A 20,763-nucleotide genomic window follows, 5' to 3' on the forward strand; every position below is an offset into this window, starting at 1 on the left:
GTCCTGAAACTGGCAGAGCTTTGGACTACTCTGATCCATCAGAAGGTAAACAAAAATGATTCTGACTTGCACTCGAGAAAGTCATTACTTTCACAAGTACCCGGGCATACTCTGTTATAGAAGCCGTGCTGTAACTCAGCATGTCGCCTTTTTTGGAGAGTGAAGAGCATTACCTTGCACAGTACCTACCAACACCAGACAAGATGAAAAAAAATTCTCCACCGCTTGTCCTCCAGGATGCCAGGTCAGTTTTGCAGTGGCAGGGCGTTCAAACTTTGACGACTGTAATCTACTGACATTCTCTCATGCTGGCACGTACGCTAGTTAATTTTGACACGTCTGAAATAACACAGTATTTCAGTGTATTTCTGGGAGCTGTGAGCTACTCAAAGTCCAAAGGGACATCTGTAAGGCATTTTGATACTTCATCTTTGAAGGGAACTTACATGGTTTAACATACAGCTGAAAAAATTATTTTCCAGGGACTGCTGAAACAAAGCAATTAACTGTAAACTGGCTTTTATTTATGGAAAATGGAATGCTTCATTAACAAACATTTTAAATGGGATATGAACAACACATTACAAAACAAATGAGTTCACATTGGATTGAGTGACATAATATGGCAGCAGTTTAAAAAAAAAATAAAATTACACTTACAGTAGCCCATAAGTTACAATTAATGGTAACCCTGGGTAACAGATTCATTTCAGTTGCCACCTTGCATTAAAAATTAAAACACATTCAGTAGCGACGGTTGAAACGAGGATCATTAGGTCTGTTTGTTCTCTCCTGGCCAGCAAATCCTTCTCCTTGCATTCCTCCTCCATGCATCATCTGACTTTGGTTGCCACCTTGCATGAAACCTCCACGCCTAGAAAATAATTCAGACATTTTAATTTTCCCTTGTGACTCTGGTAGTCAGGTTTGATGTAACGGGTGTTCTTTTAAAACTTTTTGCATGATTTTTCACTCTCCAATAAGACGCACTATATAAAAACCACAGGATTATTTTATTATTCCTTGACATTTAAATGACAAGTCAGATAACTGATGCTCCCGTAAAGTGTTTCTTTGGCCAATTCAAATAAAAGAGACACCCCTTAAAAGGGAAAAAAACCACTTTGCTCTTTTTAAAGTTCTTACCCTGACATGCCTCCACGATGCATCACATGGCCAGGTCTGCCTCTGCCTCCACCTAAAAAAGTTCAAATGCTTCCTTTATATCCACAGTAATAGTTTTACTTCATCTCCAAGGGTAATAATGCCCGTATTTTCTGCTTTATGTAGCATAACCAACGAGCTGTCGTGCAAGAAGCATACCTTGCCATCTCTCATGATCCCGGCCTATCATTCCTCCATCCACGCTGCTCTGCCATGAACGATCTTGATGTCCTTCAAACTTTCGACCATGATCTCCCCAGTCACGCCCATCCCTGCAAAAGTATGAAATCCATACCTTCTCACATTAGCCAGAGCACACAAAAGAGATTCAGGTAAAACAACTAAGTCACAAACGTACTCCAATACTTTACCAAGGTACATGCAAATCTTGTATTTATATTGCTATCTGTCAAGTAATAACACAGTAATAAGCCTTCTGTTCGATACAACTCAAATGACAAGAACGTAAGATTTTCTTACTTTGGTTTATGCTACATCGATGTCCCAGTTTAGTCCAGACATCCTAGCCTGTTGTTTTGACCAGTAAATTTATTTTTGATGTTTTCTGTAGGCTAGCTTACACACAGGACTTATTAAAAAACAAAAACACAACACAAAACCTCAAAAGACACCCCCCACCCCCCCAATCTGTAAGCATTTTATTAACTTGCTTTCCTTTCAAAGGGCTGGCAGGATGGTGCTTCCAACAACTACAAACTGGGCAAGAACCACTACGCTGAAAATATCAACTTTGATAGTAATGTTAGGTAAAATTAATTGAAGGCAGTCGTGAAGTTATTAAAAAAAAAAAATCATGCCAAGACGCATGTTTTGATGCACAAGGCAAGCTGAAAGAGCTACTGATTTGCCGTCCATCCAACAGAGAACAGACTCAGGGGTGAAAACTGGAAAAAAGGAATCGTACTTCCAAAAACTGCATCGCACTTTCACAAATGGAAATATTCCTTAGATGCACATGAAAAAATATTTTCAGTTAAGCATACTAACCGTGACTGTGGGGGTATCCCTCTACTTTCACTCATTCTTCTGTCGGATCCATAGCTACCCCAACTTTCTCGAGAGTCTCGTGAATGACGGTCTGGTCCTCCATGGCGCTCATCTGGATAATGCTGAAAGGCAAAGAACACTTACAGGACTGCCCCAAACAGACTCTTTAATTGTTCAAAGTTGCTCAGCTGTAATTACTCAATCTCAGAATCATTTAGGATGGAAGGGACCTCCTGAGACCATCTAGTCCACCCCCCCTGCTCAAGCAGGGTCAGCCAGGGCAGGCTTTCCAGAACAGCTTCCCGTCGGGTTTTGAGTCCCTTCACAGCTGGAGACTTCACAACTTCCCCATGCAACCTGCTCCAGTTTAAACCTTCACAGTTTAAAAAAACCCAAACCAACAAAAAACCAACTGCAAAACAACCTAACAACAACAGAAAAACCCCACAAAGGTGATTTGTTTTGTCTTCAGATGGAATTTCATGTGTTTCAGTTTTAACTCTTGTCCTATCAGTGGGCACTACTGAGTAGAGCCTGGCTCCATCTTCTCCATACCTTTCCTCCCACGAGGTATTAATGCACATTAAAAAGATAAGCCCTGAGCCTTCTCTTCTCCAGGCTGAACGGTCCCAGCTCTTTCAACCTCTCCTCATACAAAAGATGGTCTGGGCCCTTAATCATCTTTGTGGCCCTGTGCTGCACTTACTCCAGTAAGCTCTTATTTCTCTTGTACTGGGGAGCCCAGCACCAGACAGTACACCAGATGGGTGCCGAGTAAAGAGAAAGGATCACCTCCCTTGACCTTCTGGCAACACTATTCCTAACGCAGCTCCAGACGCTACTGACCTTCTTTGCCAGGAGGGTGCAATGCTGACTCATGGTCAGCTTGTTGTCCACCACGACTCCAAGGTCCATCTCTGCAAAACTGCTTTCCATCTGGTTGGTCCCAAGCACGTGCTGCTACACAGGGTTATTCCTCCCCTGGAGCAGGACTTAGTATTTCCCATTGTTGAACTTAATGTTACTCCCCCCTGCCCAATTCTCCAGCCTATCCAGGTTCCTCCAAGTCTCACAGCTTAGCCATCAGTAAAGGGCACTTGAGGATTCCATGACTCCACAAAATTAATTCCTCACTGCTTGAATGTGCCCTGAAGGTCTCTTCCCCCAGCCCTCAAAAACATGCAGATTTGCTCTTATTTCCATGCAACCTCATCAAATGAGTTTTATGTCTACTTGGTACCTTTGCCTTTTCTACACAATCTTTTGGAACAGTCTACCTTTTTGACACCATTAACTTGTTTTGTTTGATTTGTATCAGAATAACTGTATCTAACTTTTATAATAAACAAGTCTTTGAACTGAATTTCATCTATTAAAGAAAACAAGACAATCTGGTTATCAATACATATTTTGGGAGGTGTCATTTAATTCTTAACTATTGAAATTTTATCTGACGCACGCAATAGGAAACCAGGTTATAGGAAGTTAAGATGTTTCTGTAGCTTTATAAAGCAACTCACTTGTCCATCTCGATCTCCCATCATTGTCCTTGATCCATCTCTCCTACAAACAAACAATTAAAATCAGACTGTGGTAGTAAAACACACCACTATCTATAAAAATCCATCTATGTAACAACACAGATGAAAAATCCTGCTTCCATGTAGTGCCAACATTATCTACAAAAGGTGCAAACAGCTGGAATGTATGGAAACCATGACACATTTGGGATTCCTGGAAAACCCGGTTAGTCCTAAGGTATAAACCAGAATGCTAGGTGCCTACAATATTCTTTAGAAATGTTTCAGAATCCTACAAATGTGTGAAACAGCACTGCAAGCAGAACACTCTGAGCAAGCCCGACAGAAGGTTTAACTCATGGCACAGTACAGATCTCTTCATGGCTATATAAGAAGTCCACAGTCACTAAGCCACACTTGAAAAATAAAATGCAAGCCAAACACACAGTAAAGGCAGCAAAACGTGACATTAAATGCATTTTTGTCTTTGGATTACAGGCAACACAGTGGAGTTAAGACACCAACCTGTCTATTGAATGGTCTTGATAACGGCCACGATCCCTGTGATCAAAGTCATGGAAGCGATCCTGGCGACTGAAATCTGAATGGTACCTATCGTTCATTGCCATTCGTTTTGCCTCTGGCCAGTATGGATCATCTCTCCTGAAAAAAAGAACGTGCTCGTTTTAGTCAGCGTAATGACTTTTGATATTGTTCCCTCCTTCCAAACTGTGCGAGCCAGAAGCAGCGTAATTAAGTTCAAAAGGGAGCTGAAAAACCTCAGAGAGTGAAGTTTGACTGGGGTTATCAACAACTGCTGATTAATAGATGCTGAGAGCGTACAGATAGCTTTTTATAGCACAGGCTGATGAGACAGAACTTGGCAGCAACGTTTTCCACTTGCACCATTTGTGTCTGCTGGCTTTACCTGCCATCTATGTCATATGGTCTTCTCATTGCAGACCGACGTTCTTGTTCATAGCGCAGTTGCTCATGCTGGCGTCGCAGCTCTTCTCTTTCTCGCTGAATGCGATCTTGTTCTCTTCTCCTTTCGTGCTCTATGTGCATTCGTTCTCTTTCCAGTCTTTCTCTTTCCATCCGTTCTCGTTCAAGACGCTGCCTTTCAATTTCCAGTCTCTCACGAGCAATTTCAAGCCGCTCCCTTTCCTCTCGTTCCCGGATAGTCTGCAGGTGCTGCTGTCTCTCCCGACGCTCACGTGTGCTATTTTAACAGAAACAAAAGGTTACAGATCGAATACTTCAACAAATATAGGAAGTTAAAAATGAAAAACAAAAAAGAAAAAAAAAGGAAGAGAAGTATTAAAAATTAAAACCACAGTGACTGCAAACTTGTGTCAGCTCCTTGAAATTATACCGGGGGTAGAGAGAAGGAGAGCATGGAGGGAAGACAATGTAAACAAGAATTACTTGCATTTAGAGACTGATCATACTACTCCCACAAAACCCACCTGTGGGGGCAAATAATCCTATAGTCAGAAGAATTTGAATCCAGATGCCCCAAGCTCATTCTTTCTACTCAAAACATCCAACTCTGAAGAAGCCAGAATGCTACGCTGGATAATATGAGTCCGCTAAGGCTCAGAAATCTACCTGTGAGAGAGAAACTCCTTCCTTTCCAGCAAGAACGATGAAAGCATTTCCCCCCTCTCCAATTCAACTTCAGGTAAGTAATAAAGTTTTGTGGTGTGTGGAAAATGTTTTAACATGGCATTCAGGTCACAGTTTTAGCAAGGAATTTGAAGGATGGCCATTACCACCTTCATCCTGTATTAAACATCATGAAAACAGAAATAAAACTCCACCAAAAATAATGAAATACCTGAATTAGGTTCTTAGCTAAAAAGATACAATGTGGAAATTTTGAAGGGTTGCTGGAAAATCCCTGAATTTCTCTGTAGACACAATGTATTTTAATACAAAAATACTCATCTTGTTTTATTTCAAATGCTATGGAAACTTTGAATGTGGTGACAAGAGGGACAAGGTCTTATTCCGATAAAGACAACTTTTCTCCTGGTCTTTTCCTGTATATTTTAATGTGGCAAGTTTAGAATTATCATTTCACCTCCTCTATAACGTATGCTCAGCTAAGGAGAGCAGGATACTTAAATCGATCTAAACCACAAACTCTACAAAATGGAAAAAGAACAAAAAACAAACTGCAATTTTTTTTCCCCAAACACAATTTCAAGCTTAGTATTAACAGAGCCAATAATTGGAGCTTTTCCAATTCAATAGATATGTGATCCACAAACATATAACAAGTTACAAGATAAAAAAAATAAGAAAATCAAACCTCTCTTCATCTCTTAGTCATTTTAATCAAAAGAAAATTATATTCATTGTAGGAAAAACCAACCAAACAAACAATTTCACTGTTGCTCTTACCGGCGTTGCTCTGCCTCCCTCATTTTTCGCTGAGCTTTAATTTTGTCAAATGGCACAATGCCTTGTCTCTCTCTGCTCTCTGATTTGCGATCCTGGCTCTTAATGCTCTGTATTTAAATATTGAAGTAGAGAAACTTAATGGAGTACATTTATAAAAGGACAACTATCACAAACGATACTCTAAGCTCTTTTCCATTCATACATATCATGTCTCAAAGCCTGGTCCCCGCATTTTTAAACAAAGCTGTTCTTTTTTTAACATTACAGACACACCATGTATTGACACAGTAATACTTCCCACATTTGTTTGGCAGGATTTCGTTGCTGAATATGATATCAGCTGTATGAAAGGTATTTTAGTAATTAAGATCTAAATCCACATTATAGAAACTCTAATTGGACAAATGGGTAAGACGAGCGTGGGTTGCATGTAGCTTGGCAGGATTTAGCATTTGTTTCTAAAGAAAACTGATGCATAATGTTTGCCATGCAGAACCATTACTTACTCTGTCTTTTGATGCAGTTGATGTTTTCACACTAATAACAGGTTCTCCTTTGGATTTATCCATGACTACTGTTCTCTCTGTTCCTTTACTTCCTAAAAAAATCAGAGGTTGAGGGGAAAGAGGTTGAAAAAATGATCAAACTACGTAACCTACATCACTCCTTGCTATGCCAGAAGTTATGTTCTCTAAAATGTGAAAATGGGCATTTAATCCTCTCTTCAGAAGTCATTTTTTCACTACAACAGTGCTTCTGTTAAGGATGACACAATGTCAAACACCATCCCCACCCCCACCGCCTCTTTATACCTTCTGGATTTCCAATTGAGAACCAGAAATAATTACAGAATATTGCTAGTTCTTTGGAAAGAACTACCTACAATTAATTATTCATATTTCCCCATAACTTTTACTCTATGAAAAAAAAAAAAAAACAAACGCCAAATTACCCGACTTAATAGTTTTAGGTTGATCTGATGAACCAGACTTCAGTTCATCTTTATCTTTTTTTTCCTTTTCGTCTTTGTCTTCTGTCTTTTTAGGATCATCTTTTTGGTCAGATTTCTCATCCATTTTAACACTGCCAGGTCTATAGATAGATATTGATATAGATTAGACTAATACAGAGTAAGAGAAAAGAAAATTAAAGGAGAATGTTAGCAACACAGTAACAAAGTGGAATTCTAATGCGATGACAGTCATAATTAGATTTCCAAAGATTTAATTTTACAACTTCCTACACCATAAAATAAGATAATCAGACAATGCTGTGCAGTTGTCATAAAAACTTGGCCGTGATTCAGGTATCTCAACTGGAGGCAAAAGGAAAAACTCAGGCGCACCACGTGCTTAATTCCCACAAAGCATAATGCGCACAAATGCAGGTCGACGGTTACGAAGCGCCAATGTGAACCATTTTTCTTGGGCAACTAAGTGAAATAAAGGCAAAAACTTCTTGGCAAATAGCATTTAATAGGAGTCATGCCTCAAGAAGATAATTAAAGCAAAGGACTTAGTGTCTTTTTCAGCTACTTTCAGTAGCGCTAGAGAGAAAAAGCATAGTGCTGAAGAGGAACACACGCTGGAAACAGGATCTTGGACAACTGATCTTTAACTGTTTGTGACTGCAACAACCTGAGAAAGGCCTATTTGAATGAGAGAAAAATTTAACGAAGAAATAGTGACACGCTCATGAAAATTCTCAGATGGCCCTTCCTATAGATTTATGACATGAAGGCACCACAGTCTTTACTACAACACAAATATAGCTAAATCAAAAAGGTATGCTTGAAAATACAACTTTCCAATGCCTACCTTAAAGCACATAACAGAAACATGTTAAGTTAGGCACCGAACATCAGCAGAAGTTTATCTTGTAGTAAAAGCTGGAAAAATGCATTTATCGCTCCATGACAAATCAGCATAGACTGAGGAAGAGGAAAACGCCTTTGGACAGAGACTTTTTAGAACAGTACCTCTCACTGGCTGTTTCTTTCTTTGCTTCATTCTCTTTTTTTTCACTTGGCTTCTTCCCAGCAGGTTCATTTTTTGCCTGAAATGTATTTGGCACATCATCAGCTGAGAATGTGGTCTCAATCGTTTGTACAATCTGATGGTAATGGGACATCTTTGAAGATCAGTACTCACTTTTTCTACAGAAATTATTTTCCCATGTAACTCTGTTTTGTGGAGATGAGTAATACACTTTGTGGCCTCCTCGGCTGTAGACATGGTAACAAAGCCGTAACAGCGAGCACCGGGGCTGCGAGCATTGGTGACCACTTTTGCACCTACCACCTTTCCAAAACAAAGAGGTATTACAACACTGACTGTAACAAGTGCCTGCCATTTAACAGCAAGAAGTACAAGCTCCGTTTCTACTGTTTTATTCCTGTCCACCACCATTCAGGAAAATTCTATTTTTAAGAGATTAACAAATACAAAAGGAGCACTGGCTTGGAGCCAATCATGCTTCTGTTGCCAATGCAACACTGCAAAAGCTGAATCAATAGATAGAAGCCAAAGACTGAATTCTGTTCTGAAGAAAGCCCATTAAAACAAAAAAAAAAAAAAAAAAAGAAGATACTAACTTTACATCAACAGCATAATTTTCTTAAGGATAAAGGGAGTAAAAACCTAATAAATATTTGTAAGCCAATTTCTACCCACATGCTAACGCTAGCTCAACTGCTAAGTCCCATCTCCTCTTGGAAAAAATGTTTTCATGTCACTGCTAAAAGGCAAACCCACGATGTTACCTACGATCTTGTTTGAGAAACAGGAAGCTTCCCCAAAAAGTATAACTTGAAAAAGCCCACATAAACCACCTGCTTTCATGAATGGTTCTTACTTATGCTCCTATATTCAATACAGCTCACTTTGTATTACAGAAATCAATCATATTTCACAAAGGTGTCATATTGTAAACTACAGCTGAGTAAAGAACATACTTTTGAGCATTTGATTTATTACAGATGTCCATCTCCTTTTAGGAAGCTTTGCCTCTGCTAATACTCCAAAGAAAACAACAGCAATTTTATTCCCAATAATTACGCTTCAACATTTACTGCATGTTTTACTTAGTCCTAAGGAAGTCTTTAATAAACAATGTTAAATTCACTGTTGACTGTGAATTTCCCATGGGTGAAGCTACTATACTACAGCACAGGAGACAGACATATATGCAAACAGTCATTCACTGTTTCAAATAAAGGACCATAAATGGAACTTTATTTTTGTTTGGAAGTGAGAGACAGAATAAAAAAAAGCAGTCATTCAGTGTGTAGTTTGGCAATTTTTTTCCTTGATATCCCACCATATTTGATAATTTGATTCCTTTCACTGGTATTTTCAGTGAACAGGAGCTTAAGAAGTCTTATTAAGACAGTTTCAAGTAAAAAAACCAAACCAAACCAAACCAAACAAACCCTTACCTTTCCATATTTGCTAAACAGGTTCTTCAAATCTGTAGCTCTGGTAGTGGAAGCCAGTCCACTCACCCAAAAGTTTCTACCAGAACCGCTACCAGCGTGACCTATTTAGGAAAACAAACAAAACCAAAACATACCCCAAATCCTAATTATTTCAACAACTACTTCTGAATTAAAAAGGAGCAGTTCCATAAATCTTTTTATTTTTTGAAATCATAGAACAAATGAAATGCAATGCGTAACACTCTCCCCGCCATGATTCACATTCCTGAACGCAAGTAGTACTACAAGGCTGAAAACTTTAAGATGGAACTACAAGCTTTAATATGTGTAACAGAAGTATGTTATGTCATTCTTCAAGAAAGAAACGGGACTAAGGCATCTCTGAAGTAACCGTGGCTCTTCAGAATGTGCCTGGATAGAACCAAGTAACTCCGCACTTACAGGAGAAGACAGAAGACTTGCTAGAGTTGCAGGAACTGTGTTAGTACCCACATATGCTCATGTCTTGCCCTCCTTGTCTCCCCTATTCAAAAGGAATAACGATGGAATGCAGATTTACCGCACCTCTCAAGGAAAGACATTCACCATAAAGGAAGCAAGAAAATTTCTCTATTTCTGCCCGTACAGAATCCACCATTGGGGTATGAAGCCTGCGACTTCAGTTACAGGAGTCAGAAAAGACCCAGCTTTCTTTAACTGTGCAAGAACTACAGAACACCCATCCACTGTGGCATCTCAACTAGAGAGATAATTTCATAAACGCTTATGTCCTTGTAAAGCTTGAAAACCCAACGTCTAGCGATTAAAAAGCATTCGAGCTGAACTCCAAGTTTTATTGTTTGCATTTCCGTGTGAAGCACTTATACAGGAATAACGTTTCCAGTCTCCTTTGAAATGCCTTTACTGTCCTTCTGTCACTCTTGGTAGTGTTCAGTTCCACAGGTTTCAATGAATGGAGTGACGTAGGTTTCAGTCCAGCTACCTGCTTCCAATTCATCTTCCTTTTTTTTCTTTTTTTTGTGATACAGGAATTTTTCAGAACTGCTTTCATTGAGGGGAGAGACTTCTTCCAGAACCTTTCTAAAATGCTATTTTATTCGGGTGTCTTTCCATCTCTTAATTCCTGATAATTTTGGTCATTGTTTCAAATGAGCTTAGCACTGAGAACATTGTTGTTAATATTTATACACATTTCCTAGGGAAGCATGCAATCATTTGTGCCAATCTCTTTTTTAAAAAAAAGACGTCTTTTGTATAAAGGAGACCAAGTCTACATCTGTCATCTTCTAGTCTCAAGGACTGCACGGACAAAGGTGTGTCATGTGTGCAAACACCTGGGAGATAAATTGTCTTGGTGTTTCAAAAAAAACGAGCCATGAGCTTTAATGCTTTTACTCCACATGCTTCCTCTAGAATTCTAAAATGGCCACCTGCAGTCACACTGGCACCAGAATCCAGGAGAAAGAGAAAAATGAGCATTTTCTTCTATTTTGCCGACGATTTTATAGATTAGTTAAACTACACTAACGTCCTTTTTGAATAAGCTTTGGTCAGTCTTAACATCTCCAGTTTTTGCCCTCCCATAAGATTTAAAGAGGTGCTCCTGCAATGGTACTGCACTTCCAAGACAAAGAAAGGCTGGGACTATAATTCTTCTAGACTGAGAAACTAGAACAATGTAGGTACTGGCAGCCAACCCTCAACACTGAAGATATCTTTCATATATGCATAAATCAACTGCCAAGTCCACCAGACTTATGAGCTCATAAATTTATTTTTCTACGCTCTTCTTAATACAGCTCTCAATGAATGCATGGAACATGGAACACTCCTCATCCTAGATAAAATCCTTTCATGCAGGCACGGAAATAGCAACGTATGAGTCAGAACTGACTTACACATATACAGTTCTGTATCTTTCTTCTGGCTCAACTTTGCTCAAAGATGCTTTGCTCTGCATGCAGAGAGAGTTACACAGCCAAGTAGTTACCTCTCCCCAGTGCTGTTTACTATGTCAGAAAATGATTTAAACAAATGTTATGACCTCGGATCTTGGAAAAAGCAGCTGACAATGAGTTCAGTCTGTGTTGGAAAACCCAATTAAAACCAAACAAATTATTCCTGTCCAGTTGGTAAACAGATCTCATAACGAATTTCTTGCCTATTATAGCAAGTGCTGGAACTTCCACGCTTACAGTGCTGAGCTACCTGCCTGCAGTATGTAAGAAGGACGTTAACAGTCAGTTCTAAGTTTTCTGCCCTGGTCAGGTAGCAGAGAATAGAGACGTGGGGTGAGCTGCAAAGACTCAGCAGCCTGATGCATTAAAAGGAAAGGAAGAAGTATGATGAAAAGAAGGAGCAGGCACCTGAGACACTATTGATCAGGAAATTTTCATCTTGCTTACGACACATATTTGCAGCATAAATAGGATCTGCGCGGACAAAGATTTAATAATGTCAATCTAATTCAAAGGCAATGTTAAACTGGAAGTTTCTGTGGCATTTAAATATGGGAATACTAGATTCCAAATTATTTCAGCAAAACAGGAGACGATATGAAGAATCACAAGCATATAGTAAAGCAAACAACTGTGAAAGGCTCTTGACTCACTAACAGCTGTTGGTAAGCATCTTCAGCGCCATGAAGGACATATTTGCCACGTAATGTCTACCTTTTATGATCAAGATACAACCAAAAGGGCGCGACACAAATATCCTTAGAAAATGCAGAAAAGGAAAATGGTATTTTTTGGCTTAAATAAATTTCAAAAAAAAAATCTAGGAAGAGGTGAATGCTTTATGAGATTTAACAACTTCACAGATTCCAACACTTTTCTGCTGAAATACCCCATCCAACACAGTTTCTCCAACCAATCGTTAAAGTTCTATTTTTGAAAAGAAACATACCTTTCTCATCCTTTGAGATTATCTTTGTATCTCTGTCCTCCTCAACAGGGCTAAAGACAAAAGACCACATTATTCAAGTCAGAAAGAAAAGTAATTAACTATAAATTATGAAAAATGCTAAAATTAAATACCTACCAGAAAATACGTTGCAAATGAGAACACACCTTTGTATACTTGATTTAAGAAATCTGACAAGAAATAATGAAGTCAGATTCTTAAACAGTTACATTAGGAAGACATTTACAAATAAAGAGCAATTTAATAAACAACCTTTGAAGGTTGAGGAAGGAAAGAAATCAAACCCTCTGTGTTTTAAAAAAAAATAATTAATATCTGCACATGGAGAAATAAAACAGATTCTTTAGGAATAGGCTACAATTTCATCAGTCTCGGTGGCCAATTGAAGGAAACAGCTTATTCGCATCACTTAACGACCAATGAAAAAAGATAGCATCTGGTCTATAACGGAGAAAAAACAAACCTCTTTTTCTGATCACCGCCCTCACTGCTTGAGGACTCTTTAGTGGCAGGGGATTCCTCAGAATTAGCTTTGTCTTCTGTTTTCTTGCCATCTTCTTTGCTATCTTGGCCTTCGGGACCTGCGCCTTTCTCCGCTGTTTCCCCACTAGAGGCTTCCAGGCCTTGGGAGCGTTTGCTACTCTGATCGCTTAGGGTCTCTACTACTAAAGATTCAGAGTCCGGTTTCTCTTCCTCTATTGTCTGTTCACTTGTCTCCCCTTTTGCTACAACTAAACGCTTTGCTTCCTTCCTTGCCATAGCTTGTGCCGATTTGCTGTCCAAATCTAAAGCATCTTCCTCCAACTGAGTGGCAGCAAGAGCGTCCTCTTCCTCTGCTAGCCTCTTGCCTGGCACCACGTTACTTGCTTCCTGTGCATGTGGCCGCTCCGCTTCAGAAGTTTCTTCGTTAAGTGGTTCAGATTTACAAGTTTCCCCCAAAATGTCGAGTATTTTCTCATTTTCTACGGATTTAACAGGAATAGAATGGCACAAGATTTAATCACCAGGGAAATACAGCAATCACAAATGTGGAACTGGCATGGCTGCCACACTAACACCAAGAGAACTTCTAAGCTACACAGAGATTGGAAAACCCTAGTGTACACAGTGTTAAAAGCGCTACGCTAACTGCTGTCTGACAAACTACCAAATCAGCCCTAAAATGTTAACAGGGAAGAAAAATGCCCCCACAGATTTAACAAAAACCTTCTGGCTGATCCTTGATATTCTTCATGAAATCGTTCAGCTCTGTTTCTTCTCTAGTTAGCTTCCAGAGTCCGAGATGCTTAACTGAACGTATCAAGGCACTGAGGGTTCAATTTTTAAATTTCTGTGAAATTCTTTTAGCAGACAGTCCAACATGAGAACTGGGCATCTTCTGATGGTGCATGAGTGTGTTTGCAGTCCAGAAAGTGAAAAGTATCTGTATGACATTTCCATGAAGAAACTCTCTTCTTTCTTCTGTATCCAGTAACTAATCTTTACATTTTAATGCCCTACAATATCTTTTTACTGCTTTCACTGCTCTCTACTTAGTAACAGACTTAAGGTGTGTGCGATATCACAAGATCTGTTTACAAGTAGAATCTTTAGCTTTTAAACTGTGATTAACTTCTCTAAATCCATTTATGTAGTTTAACAGGTTTTTAAACCATTTCATTTCACTGGAAATATTTCAAAGATGACAAGCATCACTTCACAGATCTGGGGATATGATTGGGTTTCCAATCTCTATGACCCTGCATGATCTGGATTGTCCATCATAAAAATAATGCAAATTATGTTTGTTTGCTTGGGCTTTTAATAGTTAATGGTTTAAAAAGTATTAGTTGAAAAGACAGGAATATGTTTTTCTTTAACAGTACCTGGCTCCAAGTGTAGCTTCTCCATTTTCTGTTTGGGAAAATAAACACAGAAAGAGGATTTTATAAAATGGATTGTGTAGCACAAAATAATAGCAACCCCCCACCCAATCCCATGACAATTCACCTACTATATTTAGCACTTTTTTTTTTCCACCATTCATTGGAACTGAGTATTTTATATAGGTAATTTTCTGGCACATTAAAGTCAAATTAAAAATATCAGCCACAATAGTGTTCTCATATCTAACTTGGAATGTTGAAGAAACCAATAAAGTATCTTTTTGTACCACATCAACTGCAGAGCAAAAACCAAACCCAACTACTACTTGATAGACGGGTAGACATAGTGCTTAGAGATATAGTTTAGTGATGTTTTTTGTCAGACTTAGGTTGATGGTTGGACGAGATGATCTGAAAGGTCCCTTCCAACCTTATGATATAATCAGCAGATGGGAAAGAAGAAATCAACAGTACAAGACCATTTTTATTTGCCACTGAAGTGGAGGAAATCTTGATAGCTGACTAAAAAGTAGGTAAAAACACAGGGCATTCTCATTTGACAGACTGTATTCTGAGCAAGATCACATACGTCTCGGATTCTGTTACAATTTCATATTATGGTCATGTTTTCTTTTTTTGTAATATGAGTGCAGACTAAATACTGATAATAACAATCAAACACAGCTACATTTTCAATTTACCTTCATTTCAATTAAATCAGAAGAGGTGGCATCTAAATTGTTTTCAACGTCATCATAATCTTCCTAAAAGAGTAAAAAAGGCATTATAGCATTTCTTACAAAAAGTAATGCTGGATTACGGAGAAATAATACTGTATTCAATTTTCCTAGCAGTAGTAACGAGTAATATTTTCCAGTATTTGACAGATCTCAATTGCTACTTCAGACTGGGACCCTAGAATGAGGGGCAACAGATAAATATTCTTGATGAATAAATATCTTTCTCCAGTTACCTTTCATTTTAATTTCAACACGACATTGTCAACATCAAAATTACTCTTATTAAGAGAGGAAATTTAGTTCACTTATCTGTGGTTTCTGCACATAACATGTTTTTCCATTCCCCACTTTTTTACTTCTTTAGTGTCTAAATGAAATAAGAAGTTACAAATGAAGCTGACTTAGGTTTCTGCTTTTCCAAAAACAAAACACATCCGGAAAATCTTCCTTCCTTCAGAGCTGATGGCAAGACTCAAGCAAAGCTCATCAGTTACATGATTCACAACAGCTCTAATTTGCAGAATACCAGAAAATTGCCTTTCAGGTTAACTAGATATTGTCGCAATGACTCTTGTTTTCAGAAGGTAAATGATAAAAAGTTGATGCAGACACCACAGGCCTAAAATAATAAAAAATATACATAAGGAAGCAAGGAAGGGTATTCATGCCATCCAGAGGGACCTGGACAAGCTGGAGAAGTGGACCCGTGAGAACCTCATGAGGTTCAACAAGGCCAAGTGCAGGTTCCCACATCCGGGTCAGGGCAAACTCCAGTACTAATACAGGCTGGCGGATGAAGGGATGGAGAGCAGCCCTGCCGAGAAGGACGTGGGGGTACTGGTGGATGAAAAGCTGGACATGAGCCAGCAACGTGTGCTGGCAACCCAGAAGGCCAACCATATGCTGGGGCTGCATCAAATGAAGTGTGGGCAGCAGGCTGAGGGAGGGAATTCTGCCCCTCTACTCCGCTTTGGCAAGACCCCCCTGCAGTGCTGCGTCCAGCTCTGGGGCCCTCAGCACAGGAAAGACATGGACCTGTTGAAGCAGGTCCAGCGGACACCACAAAAATGATCAGAGGGATGGAGCACCTCTCCTATGAGGACAGGCTGAGAGAGTTGGGTTATTCAGCCTGGAGAAGAGAAAGCTCCAGGGAGACCTTATTGCAGCCTTTCAGTACTTAAAGGGGACTTATTAAGAAAGATGGGAATAGACCTTCTAGCAGGGCGCGTTGCGACAGGACAAGGGGTAATGGCTTTAAACTAAAAGAGGTAGATTTAGACTAGACATAAGGAAGAAATTTTTGACAATGAGGGTGGTGAGACACTGGAACAGGTTGCCCAGAGAGGTGGTCAATGCCACATCCCTGGAAACATTCAAGGTCAGGCTGGACGGAGCGCTGAGCAACCTGATCTAGTTGAAGATGTCACTGCTCATTGCAGGGGAGCTGGACTAGTTGACCTTTAAAGGTCCCTTCCAACCCAAACTACTCTGATTCTTTCATTCCATTTTGGGAGTGAACAGCCTAAAATTAAAACCCACAAGGATCCAAGGAAGGATAATATTGGGGAATGACTGTAACACATAGGTTACCCTGTTCATTAAGTAGGAGACTGTGATGTCTGTAAAAGACATTGAAAGTTGCTCTCAAAACTAAGTCAAAAGCCCGACAATGTCAGACCAGGGCAATACACAGTCCATAAACATTTTCTTGTTTTATTAATCTCTATGAGAAAACTGTACAACATAAATTATTTAAACCAGAGCATTATTTCTGCAGAAAAGATTTCAAATTATCTATGAGTTGAAAACTTATTTCTCTCTCTCTCTCTCTACATATATATAAATATAAATACCTAGATGGCTGGGTATATGCGTTTATACACTTAAACACATATAAATGGGAAGAGGGAACGCCAAAACTAATACATTACTTTCAAATTCACTTGTTTACTGTGAATATTTCATGCCTCTGATAGGTCCAAGAATATCTACCACTTAAAAAGTAGGACATGAGAGCTGTTAATGTGAAATAGAATCCATATTACATTCATGTCCTATATTCTATTACATTGAAATAACTTGTTCATGTGCCCATTATATTTACTAAATACCTTCTGAAAAATTTACAAAGACCTCTACTCACCTCATTTTCTGTTAGCTGATCTGGAAGTTCTTTCATTTCTGCTTCGACATTTTCTTTATTATCAGACAGAGAATCAAGAATATTAACAGGACTATAGTCTTCCCCACAGTCTACAGCACTGCCGTTATCTATTTCAGCTTCATCTAACACACTAATATCCATCATGTCAATATCTTGCAAGGTATCCAGACTTGCCTCGATATCCTCCTATAGAAAGAAAAATGGTAGATGTGTACTTAAGTGTGGGTTAAATGATGCATATTCTCAGGAACAGCAATCACGATTTCACTTACCTGCCCATCTCTAGAGTTTTCTTCCAGTCCATTGTCTTCAACACCTTCTTCTTCTGGTTTTCTTCCTAAAAAGAGTGTCACTAAAGTGAGATACAGCACTAGATTTCATAACACGTCTACTCTTTGCGGAATTATCTATTCAACACTGGGGTTTTTTTTCAACAATTATTAAGACCCTGATCCAGAAGTCCAGGTATGACTTGCCACTTGATACAAGCCAATGGCACGAGCATGAACTAGAAGCAGCACAGCTACGTTTTTCAACAGCTACCCTCCTCTCATTCTACAACACTCCAATACCCAAAAAGACAACACTGTCTAGGAAGGTGTTCCATTTAAAAAACCAAAAACTCCTCCCTCTTACAATTTAAATAATTAAACTGATTTAGAATTAGTCTTCACTTTTAAGATCTTGGACACACACATCACGTTTAAGCACATCTGTCACCAGCAAACTTGTCTTGCTATTCAAAAATAACGGCTCTTTCTATATTTTTACGCTGTTATCTCAAAGGAAGCAGCTTAAAAGTAAGTTTCAGAAAGCATTTTTTAAGAACTGTCTACGAGCGACTCAAGTAAATCACATGTAACGTGCCCAATGCAATATTTAATGTTTTTGAGGCAAAATCATAATGAGCTATTTCAGAACAGTTTGTTTTCAAAACAACAGTTATAAAATGAAATAAGACACTAAGAAAAGTTATACACATTTGTTGTTTTGTTCTAATTATTCCCACTGTAATTCCTTGCATCTAAAAATGTATCCCAATGATGATGCAGGTTCAAGGGCTTCTACGAAAAATACAGTTACAGCAAGGAAATTAGTACTCAAGGTGTTGTGGAGCCACCTTAATATACATCGGCAGAGCTTTCCACAGGAGCTTACGCTGCAGCTGCCTGCGTTGTACCTGACACAATTCTACACCCACAGGTGCAAGTACAGGAACATCTGGGACTTACAGTCTCACCTACAGGTTTCAAGACTTGCTAATGGAAGTTAAGGTTAGGTGTCATATTACCGTTTAAACTTTTGATTGCTCACTATCGCAACAGATTTTTACCATTTTCCATAAGGGAAAAAGCTTTTTTTTTTTAATTAAAGTATTGAAACGTAAGAAATCAACATTGTATACTAAGTTCTAGCTAAATGAAGACAAAGAAACTGTATTTGTGTAGACTCCGTACCTTTGCTAGTTCTTTTTGGTATTCTCTTGTTAGTCAGTTCTGAGGCCACAGGAATTTCATCAGGATCTCCTCCTTCCTCTTCAATGGCCTATTGGAGACAGCAGCATGACATCTATTATATTGTTTGTTGGCGTGCATTTGTACTAGTTTTGGATGGGAGAGAGTTAAATTTCTTCAGTGGCTGGTATGGGGCTATATTTTGAATTTGTGCTGGAAACAGTGTTGATAATACAACAGGGATGTTTTACTTATTGCTAAGGCGTGCTTACGCAGCATCGAGGCCTTTTCTGCTCCTCACGTCGCCCCACCAGCAAGCAAGCTGGGGGGGGGGGCACGAGGAGTTGGGAGGGGACACAGCCGGGACAGCTGACCCCGACTGTCCAAAGAGACATTCCAGACCACACGATGTCATGCTCAGCAACAGAACCAGAGGGGGTGGATATTGGCGGGGCTGCCATTACTTGCGGACTGGCTCGGCATGGGTTGGTTGACGGCGTGCAATTGTTTTTTTTTATATCACTTGCTTTTCTTAGGTGTTATTTTCTTTTTCCTCCTCTCTATTGTTTTTTGGGGTTTTTTTTTGTCCTTCCATTTAAAATAAATTTTAAACTGTCTTTATCTCAACCCACAAGTTTTCTCTCACTATTACCCTTCCAATTCTCCCTCCCCGGGCCGCTGGGGGAAGGGGGCAAGCAAACGGGCATGTGGTGCTTAGCTGCCTACTAGAGAAAAACGATGACAGCATTTTTAAGGATTTGTCGGATGGAAACATTAGTGCCTCACCCTAGTTCCAGTCATACAGCCGGGCAGCCACATCAGCCGTCAGAAACGCTGAATAATAAGGTGCTGTAACACAACCCCACAGCCACATCAAGCTACGACTGAGGAGCAAAGTCCCTGACTTGTAAAGCAGGCTCCCTACTCAGCAGAGAAGCACTTTATCTGTATAAAACTGAGAATGATCGCTACAAGAACTCCAAGCGCATCTGACAGTACTTTCTTCCTCAACGTGCAGCCCTATTAGAACCCATAAAGGGGTCAGGACCGACCACGCTCTTCTGGCCTCATAGAAATCTGTGGAAATACATTCCGGAGAGGTGGGAGAGATGGAGTCAGGTGAAGTGCGTAAAGAGCAAGCAAGAGAGGAGACAGGCGAAAGGGGAGCGCGTGTATATGCTGAGGGAACGGGAGAGGAAATCGGGGAAAGACGCGATTTCAGGGATTTGTCAGGGACAGGGAAAGAGGGAAAGACCGGGGCCACCGCGGAGTGACATCGGAGCAAGGAACGGCTGAGGCGCGGGTGCCCACGCGCTGGAGCGCGAGCGGGCGGGGCGGTAGCAAGCGGCAGCGCAGCGGCGGGGCTGCCGGCGATCCCTACAAGGGCAACGGCTCCACCGCAGCCCGAGGAAAAGGGCACAGTGGCGCCGGGACCAGCAGAGAGACGCGGTGGCACGGCTCCGCGCCACGGCCCGACCCACGCTCCCCTCAGGGCCGCCCTCGGCACGGCGGCTCGAGAGCCCGGGCTGCACCCCCAGCGCGCATGCGCCACGCGCCCTCGGCCTGGGGACAAAGGACCCGGATGACACCCCCCTTCCCCCTCCCCCCCCCGCCCCCTCTCCCGCCGGCTTTGCGCCTCACCTTCCTCAGCCGCTCCATGAGAACGCTCTTGATGCCACCGCTGTCTAAGTTACGGCGTTTGAGCTCGGCCCGCAGGTCGATGACTCGCAGCTCGCTCAGCCGTCGGGTTTCGGGTTCCGAGCCGAGAGTCGCGGCCCCACCAAGGGATGTGAAGTCCCCCAGCCCGGCCGCTGATTGACTCTCCGCCATCAAGGCCCCTTCGATATCCCGCCTCGAGCCGAACGCGCAGGGGAGTACGGCACAACCAAGCGTCTAACCTTGCGATCACAGCGCAAAATGGTGGGGAGGCCAACACGCGCCGAGGTGGGGGGGGGGGGGGAGTAGGGGGGAGGGAAAACCCCGCTACGCGCAGGCTCGGAGCGAAGGGCGACGACGAGCCGGGGGCCGGGCGAAGGCGGGGCCTGGAAGACAACGCGAGCGACACCCCCCTGCGCATG

The 20,763-nt window shown here is 40.8% G+C and overlaps 1 protein-coding gene across 1 annotated transcript; it reads right to left on the bottom strand.

Annotated features, from left to right (window-relative positions):
• Nucleotides 1-502: 502 nt before the first annotated feature.
• LOC128900694 (scaffold attachment factor B1-like) lies at nt 503-20,714 on the bottom strand. Its single transcript, XM_054182122.1, has 21 exons — nt 20,327-20,714; nt 18,689-18,776; nt 17,504-17,568; nt 17,211-17,417; nt 15,029-15,091; nt 14,328-14,355; nt 12,926-13,424; nt 12,445-12,494; nt 9,538-9,638; nt 8,252-8,401; nt 8,080-8,156; nt 7,054-7,193; nt 6,608-6,699; nt 6,102-6,208; nt 4,621-4,914; nt 4,218-4,355; nt 3,693-3,735; nt 2,173-2,294; nt 1,324-1,436; nt 1,147-1,198; nt 503-874 (listed from the first exon to the last, which is right to left on the bottom strand). The coding sequence occupies exons 1-21, from the start codon at nt 20,513-20,515 to the stop codon at nt 745-747; spliced, it is 2,748 nt and encodes a 915-aa protein (XP_054038097.1). The 5' UTR covers nt 20,516-20,714; the 3' UTR covers nt 503-744.
• Between the last annotated feature and the right edge of the window lie 49 nt (nt 20,715-20,763).

This window comes from Rissa tridactyla, chromosome 22 (assembly GCF_028500815.1).
Source record: "Rissa tridactyla isolate bRisTri1 chromosome 22, bRisTri1.patW.cur.20221130, whole genome shotgun sequence".
Taxonomy (NCBI): Eukaryota; Metazoa; Chordata; class Aves; order Charadriiformes; family Laridae; genus Rissa; species Rissa tridactyla.